General features: G+C 52.2%; 6 protein-coding genes and 1 pseudogene across 6 annotated transcripts; 5 read left to right on the top strand and 2 right to left on the bottom strand.

The window, feature by feature from the left end:
• Positions 1–1545: 1545 nt before the first annotated feature.
• Positions 1546–4148, top strand: SAPIO_CDS9407 (uncharacterized protein; the record flags this gene model as incomplete). The annotated part of the gene is made up of 9 exons (XM_016790818.1): positions 1546–1759; positions 1851–2032; positions 2117–2221; positions 2284–2407; positions 2505–2563; positions 2634–3033; positions 3120–3844; positions 3921–3962; positions 4029–4148. The coding sequence occupies 9 exons, from the start codon at positions 1546–1548 to the stop codon at positions 4146–4148; spliced, it is 1971 nt and encodes a 656-aa protein (XP_016639328.1).
• A 1369-nt stretch (positions 4149–5517) lies between these two features.
• On the top strand, positions 5518–7210 carry SAPIO_CDS9406 (uncharacterized protein; the record flags this gene model as incomplete). The annotated part of the gene is made up of 3 exons (XM_016790817.1): positions 5518–5535; positions 5630–6251; positions 6315–7210. 3 exons carry the CDS (start codon positions 5518–5520, stop codon positions 7208–7210), a joined length of 1536 nt encoding a protein of 511 aa, XP_016639327.1.
• A 312-nt stretch (positions 7211–7522) lies between these two features.
• On the bottom strand, positions 7523–8551 carry SAPIO_CDS9405 (uncharacterized protein; the record flags this gene model as incomplete). The annotated part of the gene is made up of 2 exons (XM_016790816.1): positions 7523–8277; positions 8509–8551. The coding sequence occupies 2 exons, from the start codon at positions 8549–8551 to the stop codon at positions 7523–7525; spliced, it is 798 nt and encodes a 265-aa protein (XP_016639326.1).
• Positions 8552–9072: 521 nt separating this feature from the next.
• On the bottom strand, positions 9073–10904 carry SAPIO_CDS9404 (uncharacterized protein; the record flags this gene model as incomplete). Its single annotated transcript, XM_016790815.1, has 3 exons — positions 9073–9242; positions 9345–10332; positions 10422–10904. 3 exons carry the CDS (start codon positions 10902–10904, stop codon positions 9073–9075), a joined length of 1641 nt encoding a protein of 546 aa, XP_016639325.1.
• Positions 10905–11206: 302 nt separating this feature from the next.
• Positions 11207–11632, top strand: SAPIO_CDS9403 (annotated as a pseudogene; the record flags this gene model as incomplete).
• Positions 11633–13436: 1804 nt separating this feature from the next.
• On the top strand, positions 13437–14295 carry SAPIO_CDS9402 (Acetylxylan esterase 2; the record flags this gene model as incomplete). Its single annotated transcript, XM_016790814.1, has 3 exons — positions 13437–13787; positions 13870–14049; positions 14125–14295. The coding sequence occupies 3 exons, from the start codon at positions 13437–13439 to the stop codon at positions 14293–14295; spliced, it is 702 nt and encodes a 233-aa protein (XP_016639324.1).
• Positions 14296–15967: 1672 nt separating this feature from the next.
• SAPIO_CDS9401 (GPI mannosyltransferase) lies at positions 15968–22040 on the top strand (the record flags this gene model as incomplete). Its single annotated transcript, XM_016790813.1, has 3 exons — positions 15968–16437; positions 16553–21905; positions 21978–22040. The coding sequence occupies 3 exons, from the start codon at positions 15968–15970 to the stop codon at positions 22038–22040; spliced, it is 5886 nt and encodes a 1961-aa protein (XP_016639323.1).
• Between the last annotated feature and the right edge of the window lie 1370 nt (positions 22041–23410).

Raw genomic sequence — 23410 nt, 5'->3', positions numbered from 1 at the left:
CATCCCGAGGCAGCACTTAGCAGCTCGATGGGCTAATGCTACACTTGTAGTGCAAATCCGACCGGGCCCAAAGTGCGGCGCAGCAAAACATTCCGAGTTTATTTCCGGAGGCGCTGATCTCAGCCCGAATCTGAGTCTATACTAATCGGAGGTGGTAATCTTCCTCTCGAAGAATTGGCCGCCATGCCGCATTCCACCCGGAGTGTCTGAATTTTGGCTTCACGACCACCGAGCCTCGATTATCCCTTGGGATAACAGAAGTTAACAAGAGCACATGGCTACGGAAGAAGGTTTGCAGCATGGAATGCCCTCACTAGGCCCGGCCCAGGTTTCGCTTTTACCCGACTGAGATCATTAGGTAGTAAGCGGACCGGACTGGGCCTGGTGCTGTTTCGAGGGCATATTGATCATTGACGGCTTTGATCAACCGATTCTGTCTAAGAACTAGTATCATTCGAACAAATCTTCCTGGTCCAGCCCTCGACAGTCTACACTCAACTTACAGTTACTTAAGAACGAGTTATGTACGATAAGAATACCTAAATACCAATATCCGGCTCGCCCAAGCCAGGATGGCCGAGGGAGAAAGAAGAGTAGAACGTTAAAGTTACTCGTTGTCCCGTCATCCCACGACGGCGTCGTCCGATAGCGGCATCAATAGAGAGAAGACGAGATCAACCCAGAGAAGAGGACGAACAGATTCACAAGGCAGATCTCAATCAACTTTCCACCCTCCCCGCAAGCAAAACGCAATTTTATTAATCCCCAAATTCCAATGTGCGATCCCAATACTTTGCAACCCGCCCACTTCCCAATTAGCCGTCAATAGCATCAATGATGAATGGCCCGGACGCTCACACTCCTCCGAAGAGGTTATAATTTGATCTTTGTATTATACCCGGAACGCCATCCCATAGGAGGTTCTATTTCCGCGGTCCACTTGGCAAAAATATCGACTCTCGATTCATGGAACCTCTCCTTGCGCCCCCCCTTATTCCTTAAAGAAACCATCTGAGTGCTTTGATACCCTTCTTTAAGGAAGCTAAGGACTCGGCTGAGCTGCCCTTCGAAATTGCTTCCTTCTTACCCGGGGCAGACTTCTATTAAACGAATCCCCAACTCGTAGATTCTTTTCTTTTCCTCGGCCAAGGGAATAGCGTGTGCCTATGCCCGACGTATCGGCGATGACCTCTGCGCTAATACCACCCTCGAACCATCCCAACCTAGGGAAAATATCCGGAATGGGGTTGCCGTTATTGAAATTATGGTGCCAAGGGGATCATGAGAACGGAGAGTAGATCATTCCCTTTAAGACGTCACGATCGGGTTCACTTTATGTGAACCCGAGGCTCTTCGCTCTCTTCCTCTTCCCTCCTCCCCATCACCCACGCTCCCCAGTCCGTTGCTCTGTTCTTCTCTCATCCTTCTGGAAGCCCTCTTTCCTTCCTGGAGCGTTGTTACTTGTTCTTGTATTATTCGTCTCTCCAAGGCGGAAAATAAAGAACGAGAAATAAGGTAACCCCATCCCACTCCTTTTCGTTTGACATGCCGAGTCTCCGAGCTTGGCGACGCGCTCTTGCGCCGGTCGCGATCCTCTCGTGGGCTTCTCTCGTTGTGGCTCATCCCCTCGTTAGCGACAAGCTACTACGCCGAGCTGAGATCCAGATTGAGGATGTGAAGGAGAGCTATGACTACATCATTGTTGGTGGTGGCCAGGCTGGCATCGTCTTGGCTAGCCGTTTGTCTGAGGATCCTGATGGTGAGTTCCCATTTTGTGCTATCCAACATTGTCGCGTCAATTTGGGGAAAACAACAGAAGAGGATAAAGATCTAATAACTTCGGGCTTTAGTGACTGTCCTCGTTGTCGAGTATGGCTACTTCAACAATGCCCCCTCTGTGCTCCAGCCTTCTAGTGCCACAAGCTACCAGCGCAACGTCCAGTTCAACATCACTTCAGTTCCTCAGACCGAGCTTGACGGGTATAAGCAGTCTGTATTCGCTGCCTGCTGTGTCGGTGGCGGTTCCACTATTGTGCGTTTGTCCCCAAGTTCGAGTTGAATTGTTGTTGGGTTGTTTCCTCCTTCTCTCTTCTTTTGCTTCCTAACTCCATGGCAGAACGGTATGCTTCTAAACCGTGGCTCGGCTGCCGATTACGATGCCTGGGAGGCACTCGGAAACCCCGGCTGGGGCTGGGAAGGTCTTTACCCGTACTTCATCAAGGTTTGTATAACCCGTGAAGGCAGAGAGTGGAAGAGAAAAGAGCTGACTTGTTTTCCATCTAGAGTCAAACCCTCGACGAACCAAACCCTGCGTCGGCTGAGGAATTCAACATCACCTGGGGCCCCGAGTCCTATGGTGACGGACCCATCCATGTCTCTTTCTCCTCCTTCCAGTGGCCCGGCGTCAGTACGTGCTCTCTTTGTTTCCCATCTGGAAAGAAAATGGAAAGAAGAAATTGAAGGGAAAGTAAGAGCTCAAATTAAATTAACAATTACGTCTACAGAGATCCAACGCCAGGCCCTCATCGAAGCCGGTGCCGAAGCTCCCATCGACGGCTCCGGTGTAAGTCCCGCAACGCACGCACCCACTCTCCCAACAAGTGCCCAACTAACAAACTGCACAAAAAAAATAGGGCGACGCCTACGGAGTAATCTGGTACCCAACCGCCCTCGACAACTCAACAGCCACACGCTCCTACGCCGTCAACGGCTACTGGGACCCAGCCAAGGACCGACCCGGTCTCAATCTCCTGACGGGCTGGCGCGTCGATGAGGTAACTTTCGACGAGGACAAGCACGCCACGGGCATCGTCATGCGCCAGCGCGGCGTCGAGGATGCCGAGCGCATCTCGGTCAAGTCGAACCGCGAGATTGTCCTTGCGGCTGGAGCTCTGCATAGCCCTCAGGTGCTGCAGAGGAGCGGTATCGGACCCAAGTGGTTGCTGGATGAGGCGGGTATCGATGTGCTGGTTGACCTTCCTGGTGTTGGGTCGAATTTGCAGGATCATGCTGTTTCTGGAGTTTCCTATCAATGTAAGCCTGAGCGATGCTTCAAGCCCAACTTTCTTCCTCGCCTTTTTCGGGGTCTCAAGCCACTAACGATGGAAAATAATAAAAAGTCACCACCAACCTCGAGCTCAACCCGCAAGACTCCATGGCCAATACCACCTTCGCCCAATGGGCCGCCAAAGAACTCGCCGAAAATCACGCGGGACCCCTCCGCATCGCTACAGGCAACATCGGCGGCCTCATCCCCTTCCCCGTCATCGATCCTGAAGGCTACGAGGCCCTCATCGAAGAATACCTCGACCTTGACCTCGCGCCGCACCTACCCTCCTCCTACACGGAGGAGAACATCGCCGGCTACGATGCCCAACGCACCGTCATGGCCGACATGCTTGGGCGCGCCGACAACGCCTTCCTAGAGCTCCCTCTGCAAGCGGCTCCGGGGTACTCGGCGGTGCTGATCAAGGTTCTGAGCCGCGGCACGGTGCATCTTAACCCGGAGGACATCTACGGTGAGCCGATTGTGGATTATTTCACGTACGGGATGCCGATCGATAAGAGGATCATGAGGAGGGTGGTCAAGTGGGTAAGGAAGGTGCACGCGACGGACGCCATGAGCGAGTTGGGTCCCAAAGAGGTTTCGCCAGGCGAAGATGTCGTGACGGATGAGGAGATTGATGCTTGGTTGACGAAGTCGACGAGTTGTTCGACGGCGCATAATTCTTGCTCGAATCCGATGATGGCGAGGGAGCATGGTGGCGTTGTTGGGCCGGATTTGTTGGTGCACGGTGTTACCGGGTTGAGCGTTGCGGATTCGTCCATCATGCCTATTGTTCCGGTATGTGTGCTCGGAGGGGGGGATATGGAGAGATGGAAGGGGTTGAGAGAGGAACTGGACTGACTGTGGTCTACAGGGCGCGCATATTTGCTCGACCGTCTACGCGATTGCTGAAAAGGTAAGGCCTCTTTTGCTGTTACGTCTTTGGTCTATTGTCGAAGAAGAAACTAATGAGACTACGCAGGCCGCGGACATCATCAAGGAGCGCCACGGTGGAAAGGCCGAGAAGCCCGAGGAGCCCGAGGAAGAAGTTCCCGAAGAGGGGGAGCCCATTGAAGAGGACCCGGAGGACGATTCTTGTTGATGGTTCTGGGCAGAAAGGACAGGAACGCCGAATATAACCTCTCCGTTTCTGCGAGTTGCAAGTCAAAGGTGAAGAATGTCGAGATATTCTCATAAAAATAGCCAATTTAATCCCACTTATTGATATCCGCTCCATTATAGTCTCTCTCTCTCTCTCTCTTTCCAACTTCCGCCATTCATATTGCATATCTTGCCGAAAATATCCCCTGCTTAACCATGCCGGGGATTTTCCAGCGGATATTTCCTCTCCTCCTCCCTTGGCGGATATCTTGGTTTAAGTGGTCAAGTGGAAGGGATCAAGACATTTTATGCACGGCCAGGCTAACCATTCCAGAACAGGATCCGAATTGGATAAAAAGTGGCGAGCAGAGAGATGGTGGTGAGTGAAGCGATTTATCTGGGTGTCCTCGCAATCAGCATCAATTGATGTTCATCTTCATGTGAGAAAAGCCGAAGCTTCAACTAGGCGCTGCAAGGCGACGTTTTCAACCAAGGGTAATGGTCTCCAGCATGATAAGAGAGCTTGAGAGATCAACAAGCGAAGAACTTCGAGACACCTCCCCTGGAAGCATGATTGATCTGTAGGCCCAAAAGACAAACAGCCTAATTCATTATTACAACTGTGCTTTCCATCAGTCTTCAAATTGTTTATATGCTGGTGAGACATTGGAGGTTGAGTGTACCTTGTACCTTGGTACATCAAGAAAACCTAAGATGAAAAAATGACTCAGCAGCCCCCACATTACCCACAGTTGCACTTTCCAATTGTTAGTCGTTCTCACAAGGATTGTCCTGTTTGAGTCTGTCTTTGGCCTCCGTGTGGGAAAAGTGCAGCACAGTCATTGTCTCTGCAAGGATGGATCATGGCCGCAGGAACCAGGGAGCCTGCTTGAGGTGAGAGAGGAGTCACGAATATCATCTCGTTTCTGAACTCCCTCTTCTCATGCTCGCCAGGCCAACCATCCATGTATTTTCTATTTTGGTAGCAGATCTTTTTATTTCCAGTCCCTGGTCAAAGATCCCGTTCATAGCCCCGCGTTTCTAGTCTTCGAGAGGAAACCTCAAACTCCATCCAAGTCTCTCTTTTCTCCTCCTCAAGCTGTCAACTCCACACAGTCTGATGGGAATGTGGGAATGCGCACACCGAGTATTCATATTCATCATTACACCTATTTTGCCGCAAGACCAGTTTCCATATCCCAGAAGAGATCCAGTTCATTGCCGCACTTGCCAACCAGGGCGAGACCTTCATCCGTTCGCCTCTCCTCCAATATTTCCAAGCCTGAGATTATCATGGAACCAGGTCCTCCAAACCATTCAGCTCTCCTCAATACCTTACCCAAGACCACCAACACATTATATGGGCGACTATGAGTGAAAAGCTGGTTGTACGTATTCTATATCCTACTGACGACCTTCGACGCCCTATCTACAATGGTACCTCAGCCTGGGTCTGGATGGCGGCTAATGAGTAACGACTAGGATGAATTTCATTCCAAGCTGGAAGAGGGCTTGATCCTCGCCATCGGGAGAGACTATGACCTCGACAACCGGGAGGAGTTCGAGACGGTTCGAAGGGTTCTCCAGGAACTGGCAAAGAATGTGCCTGACGAGGAAGCGTCCAGCTTCGCCGCTAATGGCTCGGGCCAAAACGTGAAAGCCTTCGCGCGTGATTCCTCTTCCTCTACTGATCCCACGAGTAGTCACAGAGCATTTCAACGCCAGGAACCCTCCGGCACCGATCAGTCGGTGGACGATTGCTGTCTCTACAGCGACGACGCGGCGGGAGGCGAGCGGGTTGAGATCTCTCGTGTGAGCGCTTTCGATCATGAGAGCGAAGATGCAAAGTTCGCTCAGCTGGCGTCGATGTTTCCGGGCTTAGAGCTGCGGAAAATCGGGGACGCGCTGAAGCGTGCTGCGGGTGATTTCCCGGCGGCGATGGATGAGCTCCTCGCGGTTGTGTATGTTGAAGAGACGGAGGAAAAGACGCCGGCTATTGATGCATTTTTTAAGCCTGAGGATGAAAATAACGGCTCTCAGTCGAGATCGAAGAAAAGGAAGGGAAAGAAGCGAGGCAAGGGTAAAGGTGATCTCGGAGAGAAAGGTCAATAAATCCCACCGCAGCTCTCTATATTTCCCATCTTATTGGCTAACGTAGATCTTATAGAAATGAATGACATTCTGTTCCTTACTGAAAGGCTAGACATACCCCACGAGATGGCTACGGCGGCCTATCTCGGGAGCGGCAGGTCACAGGCCGCGGCAACAGTCGTTATTTTGGACGACTATATCCGCGAAGGCGTGGAGGCCCAGGGCGAAGATGCCCAAGGCCGATTGAGAAACCTCCAACGTGACCACAAGCACGTTCCCATCGAGTATCTCTCCTCCATCATCCAGGTAGCGGGCCCCATTGAAGAATGGCAAAACGATGTTGCCGGGTTGCTCAACAAACACTTCTCCGATAAGGAAAAGGGCCCGCTGTCGATTTCGTACACCTTGACGCCCATTGAGGATGAAGTTGAGGATGGGTATTCTGTCGTCACTTCAAAGAAAGGTCCAAAATCCAGACAGGCCAGTGGTCGTGATTCCCAAGTGTCCTCGTCGAACCGGGTAACCGCCCTCGGAACATTAGCATCCGCTTCGCCGATTGGCGGCTTCAGAATGGGAAAATCCGGTCCTGTGTACTCCCAGACAAATTCCGCCTCTTCTTCCAATACAATCATGGAGCTCAGACAAATGGCACGTCAAGCCAGGACCGAAGCTGCCCACCAATTGGTCAACCAGCGACGCACGGAGAATTCCATCGACCTCCACGGTGTCACCGTTAATGACGGTGTTCGAATTGCTTTAGATTCTGTTAGATCATGGTACGATAACCTCGACGGGGAGTACAAGGCGCGCGAGGCAAAGAAGGGGTACACGATCATCACTGGTCGTGGCCTTCATAGCCAAGGCGGCGTCTCTCTCTTGAGGAAGGCCCTGTTGCCTCAACTTGTAAATGCAGGATGGAATGTCCAAGTTGGGACTGGCCTATTTACCATTTATGGGCGCCTGCAGAAGTAAACTATTTGTATAGGTCAAAAGAGTGACGGACTACACCATGTCAAAATCAAGAGTACATATGTTTATTTGTACGTGGGATATTAGAGATGTTTTAGCCAGCCCATTTCATAGAATTGTCAATGGATATGATTGATGTTTGAAATGTCTGACTTTAGACTAGGCAATTCACAGCTATAACAATCATCCCCTCTCCAGATTTAATTCTCGTCTACACCCTGGGTTCTTTACAAAAGCTATCCGCCGCCTTCCCTCACAGACGCTTCTAACTCTAATTTTTCTCTACATCCATGGGCGCGCCACAACCGCACCGCGTCAAACTTTGGTAGCCTTAGCCTTCCGGAGCTGGACACCACACCTCAACCACACGTCGTACCCCGACAACAGCGTAGACACCAGCATAGCCCAACCAACCACAGCAGGATCAAGAACAGCCCATCGCAGCGCCGCAGTCGGAAGACACAGATCCAGCGTATCCACCGCCAATTTCCTCACAAGCGCGTTCTTCTTCGCAGCCGTCCGCGCCTTCTCCTTCTCCGCCTCTTCCTTCTTCCTCTTCACCTCGTCCTTCTCCTGCTTCGCACCGCTCTTCTCATCCTCAACCAGTCCGTAAACCTCGCCGCTGGGAGGAACCGGCGCGAAGGCGTAGAGACTGGCCAGTCTCGAGATACCGGCCAGGATCCCGCACACGAGAGCCATGAACCAGAATCTTTGCGCTTCGAGGTTGATCGCCTTTGTCATCTGCGGACCGAACCCCGTGACGCCCGCCAGGTCGGGTATCGTGATGGATTCGAGTAAGCCATACATGCCCAGGAGGCTCATGCGCAGAATGTCCAGCCAGAGCTCCAGAGTCGGAGTCGATCCTCCTGCGCCTGCATTGTAGAGAGCTTGGGCGGTGGAGAAGCAGTCGAGGAAGCGCCAGAGCCGGATGAAGCGGCGGGTGAGGTTTACCGTTGCGCCGAGGGTTAGGAGCTCGGCGACGGGGATGGGGGTGAGGGATATTGTGAGGGCGGTGTTGGCCGCGATTTGGCAGGCGGCTTGGACGAAGCGGAGGAAGCGCTCAAGTCCGACTTGAGCGGAAAGTTAGTAAACTAATGGATTAGGCTGTGTGAGAAGTTATGTACGTGTTGGAGGCTTCCACTTGGACGCGATCCTCGACTTTGACCGGAGGGCCTGAATTGATGGGGCGCGCGAATATGATCCGACAACAGCATTCTCCTTGGAAGTTAGGTAAAGGACACGGGAATGTATCTACCCCAATTGAGGTATGAAGAAAGCGGGAAATGAGGCTTTTCACGTACAACTGTCTACGCCAAACAAGGCAAACTGTTCATACACAGACATCTTGACGAGATGTCTTTATTTTTTAGGAACGAACGGCGAAAGATCTTTTGAATTTTGTATCTTCAAACCACAGGTAAACCGAAGTAAATACTGGAAGATTACAAGTACTCTATCATGGGAATCCAAGAAACAAAAGATCGGAAGAGTCCTTTTTGCGACGTTGAAGTTGGATTCAAGGAAGATTGTGAGACTTTGATTGGTTCCACGTTGCAGCTCCAGGTCAACCAAACCCGCTAGCCGAAATGAGACGAGCTGGAGAGAAGATGGCTCGTTCACTGTGGACACGTTCTTGATGGTGATCCTTGGCAGCTACGGTTGGAAAGGGAAACGAGAAGAGCAGATAGAGAAAAGGGAATAAAAATAAAGTCGTGGTTTTAGTAAATACAATGCTTCCATCCTGTCCCCAAAAATAGACCACCAATCGGACAGTTATGGAGTACAGCGCAGTATGCACATAGACAGCCATGCGTTTCTTCTATAGATCAAACAACCATTTGCTCAAGTTTTCGTTTTATTCCTAATTACTGGCCGGGAGAAACAAGCTTTCCCTTGGACCTGGTATCGTGGTTCCAGCCTCCAGCGAGGGCTTCGCCGCCAGTGAGCTGTGCGAACTCCTGCATCCTCGCCTCGAGCTCCGGTCGGAAGTGTCGGATAAGGCCCTGGATGGGCCAGGCGAAGGCCTCTCCAAGAGCTATTTAAGAGGGTTAGTAACCGTGGTTGGATTAGGTAAAAGAAAAGAGAAAGAAACAAAGCAAAAAAGAAACGAGTCAACGATAGGACATGAAAAACTTACCGCAAATGGTGTGACCCTCAACCTGCTTCGTTAGCTCCTGAAGCATGTCGATTTCCCTCGCCCTTCCCTTACCCTCAACAAATCGGCTCATGATCTGTTCAGTCCACTTGCTTCCCTCTCTGCACGGCGTGCACTGGCCGCAGCTCTCGTGGCGGTAGAACTTGCTGAGACGAGCGATCGCACGCACGACATCAGTGCTCTTATCCATAACGATGACGGCCGCGGTACCGAGACCAGACTGGCTATCCTTGAGCGCATCAAAGTCCATAAGCTGGTCCTCGCAGATGCGCTTGGGCAGGATGGGAGTCGACGATCCTCCGGGGATGACGGCGAGAAGGTTATCCCAACCACCTCGGACACCACCACAGTGCTTCTCAATCAGGTCTCGAAGAGGGATGGACATCTCCTCCTCAACGGTGGCGGGGTTGTTGACGTGGCCAGAGATACAGAAGAGCTTCGTGCCCTGGTTCCTCTCACGACCGAAACCAGCGAACCAGTTACCACCACGACGACAAATTGTAGGGGCAACAGACACCGTCTCGACGTTGGCGACGGTAGAGGGGCAGCCGAAAAGACCGACGGCGGCAGGGAAGGGAGGCTTGAGGCGGGGCTTGCCCTGCTTGCCTTCGAGGGACTCGATGAGAGAGGTCTCCTCACCGCAGACGTAGGCACCGCCACCACGGTGAATGTAGACGTCGAAATCGTAGCCCGAACCGCAGGCGTTCTTTCCGATGAGGCCGTCGGCATACGCTTCGTTGATGGCTTGTTGGAGAACGGCAGCTTCGTAAACGAACTCTCCGCGAATATAGATGTACGCAGCGGTGGCGTTCATGGCCCTACCGGCGACGAGACAGCCTTCAACCAGCTTGTGGGGGTCCTTTCGCATAATCTCTCGGTCCTTGCACGTTCCGGGTTCGCCCTCGTCGGCGTTGACCACGAGGTATCGGGGCTTGTTGTCCTTGTCCCAGTCCTTGAAGTTCATGAAAGACTACGAGGAGAGGAGCATGTTAGCATATCCGGTTAATTTCTGTGTCTCTACTCAATCGCAAACAGGCTCTTGAGATGAGAATTGCTCACCCATTTCAATCCGGATGGAAAGCCAGCACCACCACGTCCACGGAGTCCCGAAGCCTTAATCTCATTGATGATCCAGTCGTGGCCCTTGAGAATAATCTCCTTCGTCTTGTGCCAGTCACCAAGCTTCTTTGCGTGCTTGAGATCGGCAGGGTAGCGACCGTAGAGGTTCTGAAAGATGCGGTCCTGATCCTTCAGGTTTCCATACGTCCGGCTGGGGGTGCCATCCTGAACTGTGGCGAAGCCGCGGATGGCCGTCCGGGTGATGCCCGCTGCCGTTCTCGGCGCAGCTCTAGGGGCGAGCATCTTATCGTCGAATTGATGTGGGGAGGTTACGAGTCGCGAAGCAGAGCTTGCATCGGACGGGTTGAAGTCGGGAGCTGGTGATGCTGTGGTTGCGGCACTTGAAGGTTTGTCGTGATTTTGTGAGAAGCAATCCAGATTCGGTTGTTGCTGATTGGCCAATAGGAGCCATCGGATTGACATCACGGCTAAATGTTTTGGAGGTACATGGAATCTAGCGGAGATGCTATGAAGTGTAATGTACCTTGTTAACTATCTCGCCTGGCACCAATTGGCACCTGGCAAAAGTTCCTTTGTTGCCATTGCAGCTGCCTGGCATTCGAATAAGGAGTAGCTCGTCGTTGGGATTCAACCTCGAAGCACGAAGCACGAAGGAGCCTTGTTCGGATGCTCGTCCTAACTAGGCATTTCGATCCTGAAATGCTGTCCCTTCCAAACGACAGAAAGCCACGGGTATAGCAAGAGCTTCTCTATTCTCAATCAAGATGTCCTCCTCCAGCAAACGCAACTCCATGTTGCCGCCTGTCGCACAACATGGCCCAAAAGCCCCAGTGAAGCTCTCCTCGACCCTGGTGATCGCCGACAGTGCTATCCTAACTGGTACACACTCCATTATAATCATGTCAGAGTCAGTGGTGCATCCTAGGTGTAGATTAGAGTCCATGGCGGGCAGTCTTCTCATCGGCAAGCGATGCATTATCCACGAGCGAACCCATATCGGTGCTATCCCCACGACAGGCGATGGGATGGGTGGCGGCGTCACGATTGGAGACTATGCGACGATAGAGGCCACGTCTGTGATTGAGGCAGGTGGAACTCAAATCGGAGAAGGCACTGTTGTTGGAATTGGGGCGAGGGTTGGTGGCGGCGCACGAATAGGCAAGGTGAGCCTCCCCCGTAGTATCCTTTAGTCCTAAGACGCTTCCCGAAAACCAGTTCGCCCCCTTCTGCAGCTACCTACTAATAGTGGTCATAGAATTGTACAATATCACCGAAAGTAGCCATTGCGCCAGGCGACTACGTCCCCGATTTCACGGTCGTCCTACCTAACAATATCAGGCGAATCGATCGACGAGAATTGGGAGATATGCGGTATCGGGCCCAAGTTAGACAGATCGAAGTTTTGCGACGACTGATACCCTCGAATCCTGCGAAGTTTCAATAGAAAGATGCACTTGACCTGTCGTGGCACTTGACCATGCATCCGATAGGCACCTCATTCATTCCCTGAGGCCAGTCCGAAGCCACGAGTGCGTTCATGCGCACACCGAAGACACAAGGAAGGTCTAGGAACTATTCTATGGGAAATACCTGGAAGACGGGCACACAGCATCTTGCGGAGTAAACGAGCGTCGCTTATTCTCACTGCGCGCCTGGCCTGTTGAGAGCCACCAAACCGTCGACCCTGACCATTCTGATGAGCCTGGTAGACCCTATTGGTGTTTGGATTTACCCCTCACAGAATCGATGCCTCCGTCACCATGGCGATACCAGAGCGTAGGCAGGATGTTCTCTGGAGATGATCAAATTGGTCTTTTCCCGCATCCATTAGCCCGGAGGTATTGGTGTATTAAGGAGTGCAGTTGCTTTATTTCCAACCAGGCTCTACTCTGCTTGCTCATTTGACCCCTCTTCTCAGCCCTCAGGGTCCCGGAGAATAACCTTGACCTCGATATTCTCGAATCTCTCGCGAATACAGTATCTTCTCCGTTTAATTTACCAAACTGAATCTTGCGGTGCGGGCGAATATATCCCCGTTCCTCAGAGTTCCCCTTTGGCCGTTTGGCTCTTTTTAGGAAATCGCTGGATCGCCCCACTGTTCCGTTCCTTGCATTGAATATTAAACATGGGGCGTGGGTGAGGTCCTCACTTAACACGTCTTGGGATATCGATTCGGATAAAGTCCGTATTTACCCCGCCGTATGCATACGCAGCCTGGAGAACGGGCAATGTCCCCAAATGAAGAAGGGAATCATCCGTACCTCGTCCCCGACCCCGGATTCAGAGATGAGGGTGTGTTTCTCCGCACGGTAGTGCCGTGCCCTCAGTGTGTGCGGTCCCTATTGGGGAATGAGGCTCGGCGTCTCGCTTGACTTATGCCGGTCCGTGTGGGGTATTCTCTTTCACACTTCGTCCGGATCCTTATGTGAAAGGGAACCACTCCGCCGCGTTGCCGCTTTGAGGGCCTCTTGCCTTTACTATGCATGGACAAGATGGGGATAAACAATTTGGAGGATATCGAGTGTGGAGAACATGTGCTGCCTCCCTCTATCCTCACGATTATAACCCTCCCGATTATAACCCTCACGATTATACCGGTGAACCTGGTTCGTTTCCTCCGGCTGAAATCCCATCGCCAATTCCATCCCGACATTCTGCCCCGGAGAATAAAGTTGAAGCGAAATATCGATATTGATATGTGCAAGGCCAAGGCCCCAGGATAAATGCCCCTGGTTGCATCGGGAGAAAGGAAGGGGGGGTGGATTGCCTCGTCTCTTCGCAAGTTGGAGATGGCAAAGGGTAAATGTATTTCGATCATCATGTGAGTAGTTAGTCTATAGCATTACGGATGTCACAGTCGACATCGACAAGACTACTTAAAGTCAAGTGGGCACCCAGCCTATTTTCATAGAGGAAGGGTGGCTTGAAATTACTCGTCTCATACATTGACACCCTTTGATATCCCAGAGTACTGTCGCGAAAGATCCGTTCAAAATGGTCTCGTTCACTGCTGCCATTCTCCTCGCCGCCGGCGCTCTTGCCACCCCTCTCGAGCACGAAGCTCGTCAGGCGAGCTGCCCTCCAATCCATGTCTTCGGTGCACGGGAGACGACCGCTCCCGCCGGCATGGGAACTGCAGGCCCTATTGTCCAAGCCATCGTCCAGGCCCACCCCGGTGCCACGTCCGAGGCTATCGACTACCCGGCCTGCGGTGGCCAAGGCCAATGTGGCGGCATTCAATACGGCGACTCTGTCAAGGCTGGCACCGCGGCGGTCGCGAAAGCTGTGAATGCTTTCAATGAGAAGTGTCCCGAGACTCAGATTGTGCTCATCGGTTACTCTCAGGTTAGTAGACCTATCTGGGCAGCGATCCAAAACAAGATGCCGAACATCTTTTCTTGTCTTGCTAATGCTATCACGTACGTAGGGAGGTCAAATCTTCGACAACGCCTTCTGTGGTGGAGGTGACACCCACTCAGGGATTTCTGATACCGCGATACCCATCTCAGAGGCGGCCCAAAAGATGGTCAAGGCCGCCATCTTCTGCGGTGACCCACGACACATCGCCGGTCTTGCCTACGCTGTCGGCACTTGCCAGGCTTCTGGGGTAAGAAATTATTCCGTGACCCTCGATCCTCATTTCAGAGAGCTCTTAAGGCTAGATACTGACTTTGTTATGTAGTTCGCCCCGCGGCCTAATGGGTTCGAGTGTCCTTACGAGGACAGGGTCCAGCTGTACTGCGACGCTACCGATCCATACTGCTGCAACGGAAACGACGCCAACAGCCACCAACAATACGGAAACAAGTACCGGGCTCAAATCATGGAGTTTGTCAATGCCAGGCTCACATAAACCCTTCTTATGTCCATTTTTGGCGAAAAGTCAAGTCTATAAGGCAACCGTACAAGGTCGGTGACATGTTTCTCCAGCCCTACTGACCCCTTGTATATATAAAAGAAAAAGAACCTGTATGAATGAAAGGACCGATTCCCGTCAACCTCGTGGGTCTCACTGGCTTGTCTGTGCATGGTTCTTTTACCACCTGACCATGTTGGTTTCATGGCTTCCAATAGATTGTATAAGACCGGCGGACGCGCATTGCTTTTATATTGGCCCCAACAAGTCCGCGGATCCGGTTTTTTGAACCCCATTTTAGATTGTCCGGGGGAGGGCCATCCATGCGACCATCATCGTAACTATTACTTACAAACGCACCAGGGTTTCTAGGCGGAGGACCTCGGACGTTTGGTTGATAAGACGCAATCCCATCTCTGGTTCTTGTTCGGTGCGTCATAGTATCCGCAACTCTTTCGAGTATTTTGCTACTGGATTTCCTTTGAAGTGCTATCTGTGAGCCTCTCGGTTTTCCTGGGCGGCATGAATGCAAACAAAGCTACCTGCACACACCGGAGATCTAGCCCGAACCGACCCTGATAGTTCTTCGCTCTAGATATCCGAATGACCCTAGATCTGGCTCTACAAAACTCTTCAGCTTTCCCTCAAGATGGGAATGCAATACTTCGGAGTCGACGCAGACCTCAATGCTCTTCTGCTCTTGCAGCACTTTCTGGTGGCCAGAGCTGACCATCTTCTACTAAGTCTCGTATAAGGTGCCACTTTGCGAAGGACTCGCCATCTGTGGTCGCCTTGCGCCCTTCAGTGTTGCCACTGATGAAGATGAGGACGTGGACAGCTTCTGCCTTTTTTTGTCCCGCGTCAAAAGAGAGGGTGGGAGATTTTGTCATCTGTGGAGGTACTTGTACTCTGCATTACAAGCTGAGGTAGCTCTTGCATTAAAAGAAAGTAAAGGCGCACGTGCTACCATTATGTAAGGATACGGTACAGGTACTTACTTATTCAGCCCGCTGCACTACGGAAAGACATGGAGGAAGCTGGGGATTGCTCAGCATGTCCACCATTCTTTCCTTGGCCAGGGCTGATGCACGAAAAATAGGGACCCCGAATCGTATTACGAAGTAGACGGGATTCTATGCAAAGAATCTGGGTGCTGAGGCTTCCATCATTTAGTTGTTTCGTTTGTCCTGGAGCGTTGTATTCAAACGTTATTTGTTTCCTGCCGGCATTTATACATTGATAGCACCTTCTCTGGGGACCACCAAGCTAATAGCACCAACCGCCAGACTAAACCACCACCTCGATAATCCAGCTCCCATCACAGCTTGGTCCCTTTACCTTCGCCTTGAACCACCCTGAAACTCCGCCTTCCAGCTTCCAACCTTCTATTTCTGCATCGAGAGCACGAGGGACGCTCTATTTTTAACCACGACAGTGCCATCAGAAGGCAATCATTGATCCCGTCTCCCTCGCATCGGCCATCTCGGCGCAGCTTGTCAGCCGCGTCAGATGACGATTGCCTGGTTGGTCGCCTTCTCCTGACGACACTAGTAGAATCGACATCGCGCCGATCAGCTTTTCGCCGCGCCTGCCCTCTTCCCACCACTTTCCTACCTGCCTCCTCTGTCGCCAACCGTCCGCTTCGTATTTCTATCAAAATTCAAATGCCATGGACGATACGTCGGCATCCCATCGCCCCAATTCGGCTGCCATGTTAGAAGCTGCGAGCCATGCCCAACTTCTAGTTCCCAAGGTCACCATCGTAGAGACCATCTCGCGATCGACCTCGCCCGGCATTCCGAACAATAAGCGGCCTAGCGAAGACGAGAAGAAGCGATACCGGCCGCGCACCTTCAGCTACTTCGACCACCTGCCCTTCGCAGTCGAGGACCAATCCCATCGTGACGTCGCCCTTGCCGGGATCCTGAAGCAGCTTTTCATCGCCGTCAAGGCCGAAGATTTCTCCCCGGGCGCGCTTCACTGGACCCGTGAGCTTCAAGCATGGCTGAACTTGAAGTTTGAGATGACGCGGGAGCTCCGCGCTACCCTGGCTCGTCTCTACTACCATATGTCGCTAGCGCCAGGCCTCGACACGGTCACATCAGATCGATTTGCGAGGATGCTGGTTTCTCTAACCAGGTAATGTCAAGCGGCCTGTCCATCACCCTAACGTTATGCTGTTGAATCGGCAGCTTTGCCCTTTGGCCACGGCTAAGCCACTTTTCGATACTGATTGTCCCTCTCTTCTTAACAGAAAATACCATTACCTGAAACCTGTCGAAGATCTCGTGCTCGACTGGCGGCCGCTTTGGCGCGAGATCAAAGCTCTGGTACTACCAGGAGAGGTGCCAACCCATCAAAGTAGCCGTCGCAAGTCGCAAAAACAGCTATGGAAGCTCCTTGTCCATGCCCAATTCTACTTCGAGCCCCGAGAACGCCGACAGATCCTCGACGAGATCCTGCCATACTTCAGCACCTCTGACATATCAAATGCCTTCATCGTCATCGGGGCGTTGGGGGCCCTTTTGCCGACAACCCCCGGCCCTGACGATGCCCTCGACTGCGAGCCTGAGCACTTTTTCCCAACTCTCTTCCACTTGTGGTCACTCATCTCAAGATCGAAGCTTACCGATATCTTCATGATCGACCTATTCTCCCGCTTCGCCCGCGAGTACCTACCCAGTACGACTTCGGACTACACGGAATACGGGATATTCACGCGCGACCAATCCGACTTGATATTCACCGCAATTTTGCGGCTGACTGATATCCCGGTTGGCCAGTCGGGATCGCCTTACTCTTCTCTCGATCTTTCGAGTGGGTTGGGAATATATCTCGAGAAAGACAAAAAGAAATACCCTATAACATACATGATTGCCCGATGGATTGTGTACTCCTTGTCCCCCTTGTGCCTGGAGAAGGAGAACTCCGTCTTGTCAAGTCTTGAAGGACTGATCCAATCAGTGGATACGTTCTTCCACCCTTCCAATCAGGGTTCCTGGCATGTTTTCCTGGGCCAGCTCACCGTCTATCTTACGGATATCTTTGTCTCGCGCTGGAATCGCGAGGCTAGCGGAGAGTTGGAGTGCCCCCCGGAGCGCAAGATCAACGAGGCCTTGAAGAGGCGCTTTGTACTCTGCCTCAGGGACGTGACCTTTATGGGCATTTACTCGAAGAGCATGCGAGTGGCTAGCTACTACTATGCGACACTCCAAGGACTCGCCTTCTTGGAGCCTGATCTCGTGCTCCCCGGCGCGTTACAGCGTTTCTACCCCAGTTTGCAAGGCCTTGTCGAAGTTCACCGAACGACGTCCAGCCTCAATGGACTTCAGATGATTGCCAACACCATGTCCAAGCAAAAGGGATATCGCTGCCATATCACCGCGCTCCTTGGACTAGCACTCCCGGGAATTGATGCGAACGACCTCTCGAAGACTATTTACTCGCTCAATTTCATCCAGAGCGTAGCCTATAGTATTCCCATTGTCTCGCTCGCTACCGAGGATCAGCAGGTCCATGACACCAGCATCGCGATGCAATGGGTGCAGAGTGAGATGGACCGTATGGAGCGGGAGGGGCCCGATGTCAAGATTGACTACAAGAATGAACTGTCCGACGAGGACGAGGCAAATATCCTGCGTTCTTCGACGGCAGGGTTCGGGGAGTTCGTCATGGCCCTCCTCGGGAAGGTCTTTACTTTGTTAGAGAACCTGCCCGATTCGTCTCAGCGAGGGGCTACTCAGGAAGACAATGTCATCAACGCCCTTCCAGCGGCTCTTGCGCCGTTGTTTGCGTCGCTGTCTCCGGAGCTCTACGATATGGCCCTCGAAAAGCTTGCCACTTTCGTTTCGTCGCACGTTGTACATCAGGCCCGGGATGCCATGGCGTGGATTCTGAATGCATTTTGCCGCGTTGACCCTCAAAAGACGCTCAAAATATTTATCCCCATGCTGATTGTCAACATCCGCAACGAGATCGATTACAATCACGCTGCATCGGATCGCAGTAGCGGCACGGAATACCTCCCCAGGGATCGGGCACTGGTGTGGCATGTGAGTATGCTTGGCATGGTTGTCGTTCATGTCGGCGCAGAGGTCCTGAACTACCAGGATGAGCTCTTCTCGATTGCGCAGTATATGCAGGAAAAGTGCCGTGGTCTGCCGACGATCCACATCTCAAATTTCATTCATCACCTCCTTCTAAACCTGACCCACACGTACCCGATCGACCATAGCCTCTACGAGCCGGAGGCTATTGAGAAAGGGCTTGATGTCGACGCCTGGGGCCGCCTTACCCCCCCCTCAGAGCTGAGCATCAAGTGGCACGTGCCATCCCCCGAGGAGATCCAGTTCGCGGTGAAATTGTTCGATGCGCAGACCAAGTCCGCGTCCGACAAGTTGGAGCTCCTTATGGGCGACGACCCTCCAGTCAAGCGGGCTGGCAAGAACAAGGAATGGTCGGATGAGGTTGGGAGGCTTCTCGGTCGAATTCGACTCGCTATTTCCGGCATATCCACCCTCTTCGACCCCAAGAAAGCATCTGGGCATACTGGTAAGAACGGTACTCGTCAGGCCCCGGAGATTGACGACGATGGCGATCTGAACATGGGCGACGACGGCAACGAGGAGGACGACCCGCTTGCCGAAGTCGCAGATGATGAAGAGATGCGTCCACAATTCCGATACGAAGCTGGCTATTTCCTTAAGCCTGATGACCCTGCATACATTCGCATTCACGAACTCCGTGAGGAAATCGGCCATCTCCTATCGAGGATTCACCGATTCCTTTCCACGAACGCGGAAGATGAAGTTGCCTGTTTCCAATCATTATACTACGTCTACAAGGTCTGGATCACCGATGTTGGTCTTGAGCGGTCTGCTCGTTCTCTTGACCGTCATCTTCGGCTGTACAAGGCGGACATCTCCGCATTCAAGATTAACGGCCTGAGGAAGCAATATCCTCGGCCCCTGTTGATCAAGCGAGCCGCTGCATACTACATGTTACGGCTGAAGCACAATGCCACTACCCGGCACAAGAGTGATCTAGACAAGCAATTACTCTTGGATCTTGCCGAATCATGCATTTCGCCTTACGCGGATGTTCGTCGGACTGCGCAGAGCGCGCAGGATTCCTCTCTAAGGGCCCTCATAGGTGGACGGCCTATCGTTATCCCCGTTATTCTTGACGGCTTACGGACCGCAATTGAGGAGAACGACCATGACCGAATTAAGGGCTCACTCTACACTCTCTTCTTCACCACTCTTACGAAGACAGTGAGCCGCGATTGGAGGTTTGCCCCCGATGCTCTGCGGCTGTACATAGAGACCGCTGGAATCGATAAGCCTTCGATCCAGCACCTAGGGACAACCGCGCTTTATGCGTTGATCGAATTTGGCAAGCCGATCGAAAGAGTTGTTCTGTTAGACCAGGACCTCGTTGATACCATCAAGCCGGAAGATGACTGCTCAACGGCGATTCGTTCGCGACACGCGTTTATTGTGCAAAGGAGAAGCCGCGTGGAAAGTAAGAAAGCTGCGCTTGGTCTCGAGCTTACCCAGAAGGCAAGCGTTGCCCATTGGAAGGTAGCATCGAGATGTGCCATCTTTGCCAATAATCTTTGTCTTAGATTTGACACTATCGCGCCGTCTGAATTCGTCGAGCTTGTCACTCTCGGGGCCAATGATCAACACCCGACTCTTCGTTCTCATTATCTCCAGGCCTTTACCTCAATCTTCCAAGCGATCGATATGAGGGCGGCCTACGATCATGATTACCACAATTACCTTACCGAAGAGCAAGACGACGTGAATCGGTTAGAGATCGAGGTCCCCAAGGGCGATGCGGAGTTTACGAGGAACTTCCTTGATTCCTTCGCAGATCCGGATATCGACCATGCCGAGTACATGGTTGACGCGGACCATCCTGGCTGGCTTGTTTGGGGCAAGAAGTTCATCGCCTTCCGTGCGAAGCCGCAGCCATTCTTAGCCTACGACGAACTTGAATCCGGGGTGAGAAGGCAGATTGGAGATTTGATTACCAAGGAGTGGCTAGCCAAGGCCTTTGAATACATGAAGCAGGAGCCTAGGGAGTCCTCAGACAGGATACGGATGACAAATATCTACATGCTCATGCACGTCTTCGATCTAATGTACTACGGCCAGACGAAGATTACACTCGACGACGTGGTTGCGCTTGTAGAGGATGTGTATGGCGACGGAACCGACCGTAACCAGCACCGTGCCACTGCGGAGATTTTTGGCGCTCTGTTGACGGGCTCTAGCGACGATCCACTAGAGATGCGCAAGCCCGTATGGGACTATGCAGCACCAAAGCTCCTCAAAATTCTATCAGAAGAGTTGACGCCAGAGAATCAAGGGTACTGGACCAACTGCCTTCACTTGATCGTCGACTCCAAGGATCCGCGACGAACGTCCCAGATTCAAGAAGTGTTGAGCGCCTTCCGCTTAGATATGAGCTCTAATGCGGCCTTCAAAGAGGGCTCCAAGATCCAGCTGCTCGAATACGTCATCACAGATGCGGGTTGGCATTATCGACATGAGAAGCCTCTGCTAGAGGACTTCCTCGCGCATATCGACCACCCCTACAAGACTGTCCGTGAGGCCATGGGGCGAGTCATCGCAACGATCTATCGTACTCGGTACCACGAATCATTCGAGAACGTCACTGCTCTTCTAGAGGCAAACAGGGCCGAGTCTTCTATCGGGATTCGCCCGTACAAGCCGAGCGAGGAGTTCTCGGCCGTTATAAACGATGTGTTTACGAGGCTTGAGCAGTGGAGGCGGGAGCGCACGCCTGGTCAGCAAACGCCTAGCCCGTACACGTCCGGCTCCAAGACCGTGCTCACCTGGTTCGACTGTGCGCTTTCGAGCCAAGAATGTACTGAACTCCTGCCCTTCTTCCACACGAACATGATCGAAGCACTTCTACACATGATGGACGTGAAGGAGGATGTGGAACTCATGAGACTTGCATACTATGTCTATCGGTTAATGCCCAACATTCCCTTCCAGCGAGGCGAAGACGGCCCATTCATCGAGGCCCTCATCCGCGTCGGCAAGACCTCGAGCAGCTGGCACCAGCGCCTCCGATCCCTCGTAAACCTCCAGGTCATCTACTTCCGGCGGATCTTCCTCATGACGAAGGAATACCGCGATAAGATGTTCGACGCCGTAAGCGACATGCTCGAGGACGCGCAGCTCGAGGTACGGACGTGCGCCTCAGCAACCCTGGCGGGCATGATCCGCTGCTCTCCGATCCCCATTCGCGAGCCGGCCATCGAGACCCTCAAGCAACGCTTCGCGCGGCAGCTGCAGCTCAACCCGATGCCCAAGAAGAAGCTTCCGGGTACGGAGACGCCCGTCAACGTGCAGAAGCAGGTTGTCCGGCGGCACGCGGCCGTGCTCGGTCTGGGCGCGCTTATCGAGGCGTTTCCTTATGCTACACCGCCACCGAAGTGGATGCCGGAGGTCCTTGCTACTTTGGCGAATAGGGCTGCGAATGACCCTGGGGTGGTGGGGAAGGCGACGAAGAGCATTCTTTCGGAGTTCAAGAAGACGAGACAGGATAGTTGGACGGTTGATCAGAGGGTAAGTTGTTAGAATCTTTGTCTTTATCTATTTTGGCTTTTCGTGGTCCTGAGCTAACACTTTTTTCAACAGTATTTTACCCCTGAACAATTAGAAGATTTGGAGGGTGTTCTTTGGAAGAGCTACTTCGCCTAAGTTGGTAGGGCTTTTCAACCCGCATATAAACGCAACAGCACAAAACTTAAAAGAGTGCCAATATATCTATCTTATAGTTCAGCCACGGTGGGTTTGGGGAATACGAGTTTATGGAGCTCACGAGGCCCGGCAGCGAGGCGTGTGTTGACGCCTGTGTACTATCTGTATGTTTTTATTCGATAGACAGGATCGGGGCTGTTTCGGCAGGAGATGGAGATGAGCGGGACATTGAGGGCTTTTGTGCATATCTTTTTGATTGTTTGAATCTGCTTGTGGCAAGCAGGGTTTCCTGCTTTCATCAACTTTATGGCAGGTTGAGGATTTGTGCGATGTTGATGTGGATTTGTAGCTGTAAGGCGTCCCGATCTATCAACTTCCCTAGATCTTACCAGACTCGGCGTCCCTGGCATAGGAGGTCGTAGCTGCTGTCGATGTAAGTCTGGCTTACGGATTCTCAAGCTGTCGAGGAGGCGGACGTTTTTCCTCAAGTGGTTACCTATGCCTCCTCATCATTCAACAGTGGAAGCGGCGTCCGGCCCCGTTCCCGCGCATCCTCGCCGACGAGACTGCCAAGGCCAAACCCGCGTGGAGGTTATTGCGATGGGGCCTTTACCGCATGATGTTAGAGATATAGATGGTCTAATTTTTTTTTTTTTTTTTTTTTTTTTTTTTTTAAAAAAAAAAAAAAATTTCTTGAAGACCACCAGAGCACTAATAAGATGACCTTACAAGTTAGCCCTTCTCTCATATAAAGAGCCACCATGAAGGATCATGATTTAGACCTCGCCGACGATTAGTCCTTCGCTCTTTCTCGATGACGTGTGAAGTACTTCGTAGTGCAGACTTCACATGCCCGGTCCCATGGGGAAGGAACCGCCTCGCCGTTAAGCATCACGCTAATGCTAGCTTGCATCAATCAAAGCTCGCGACTGCCGCTAATGTTTGCGGCGTGGTGTCGCCTGTTACGTACCCATTGATGTAGTGCACAATTGCAGAAGTCGCCCAGAGATGTAGCTTTGGGTTTCTGGAAGCAACGTTGGAAATTTCCCGAAAGTCACTAACACCAGCGGCGGCGGCAGGAGCTCCCGCATCCCAAACTTGGTCGCAAATCTCATCGAACGACTTGAACAGCTTCACCTTCACTCAACCCCTCTTAGCTCCAAACGCCTTCCCTCCTTTCATTATTTCCTCTTCCTATTTCTCTAAATTTATTTCCGTTCCATCACAATCATATTTCGTATCTCTTTCATTTTAGGTCTCTTTCTACCGTCCCGGCTCATTATTCCCCGCCACCCGAAGCACCCTTTCTCTGGGCGCTTAAGCTGTGCTCCTCAACTTCCCGCAATCACATCGTAACGTCTGATCAGAGG

Source organism: Scedosporium apiospermum (assembly GCF_000732125.1).
Source record: "Scedosporium apiospermum strain IHEM 14462 chromosome Unknown SEQ_SAPIO_0143, whole genome shotgun sequence".
In the NCBI taxonomy this organism is placed as follows: Eukaryota; Fungi; Ascomycota; class Sordariomycetes; order Microascales; family Microascaceae; genus Scedosporium; species Scedosporium apiospermum.
This window is presented reverse-complemented; position numbering and strand designations above follow the sequence as displayed.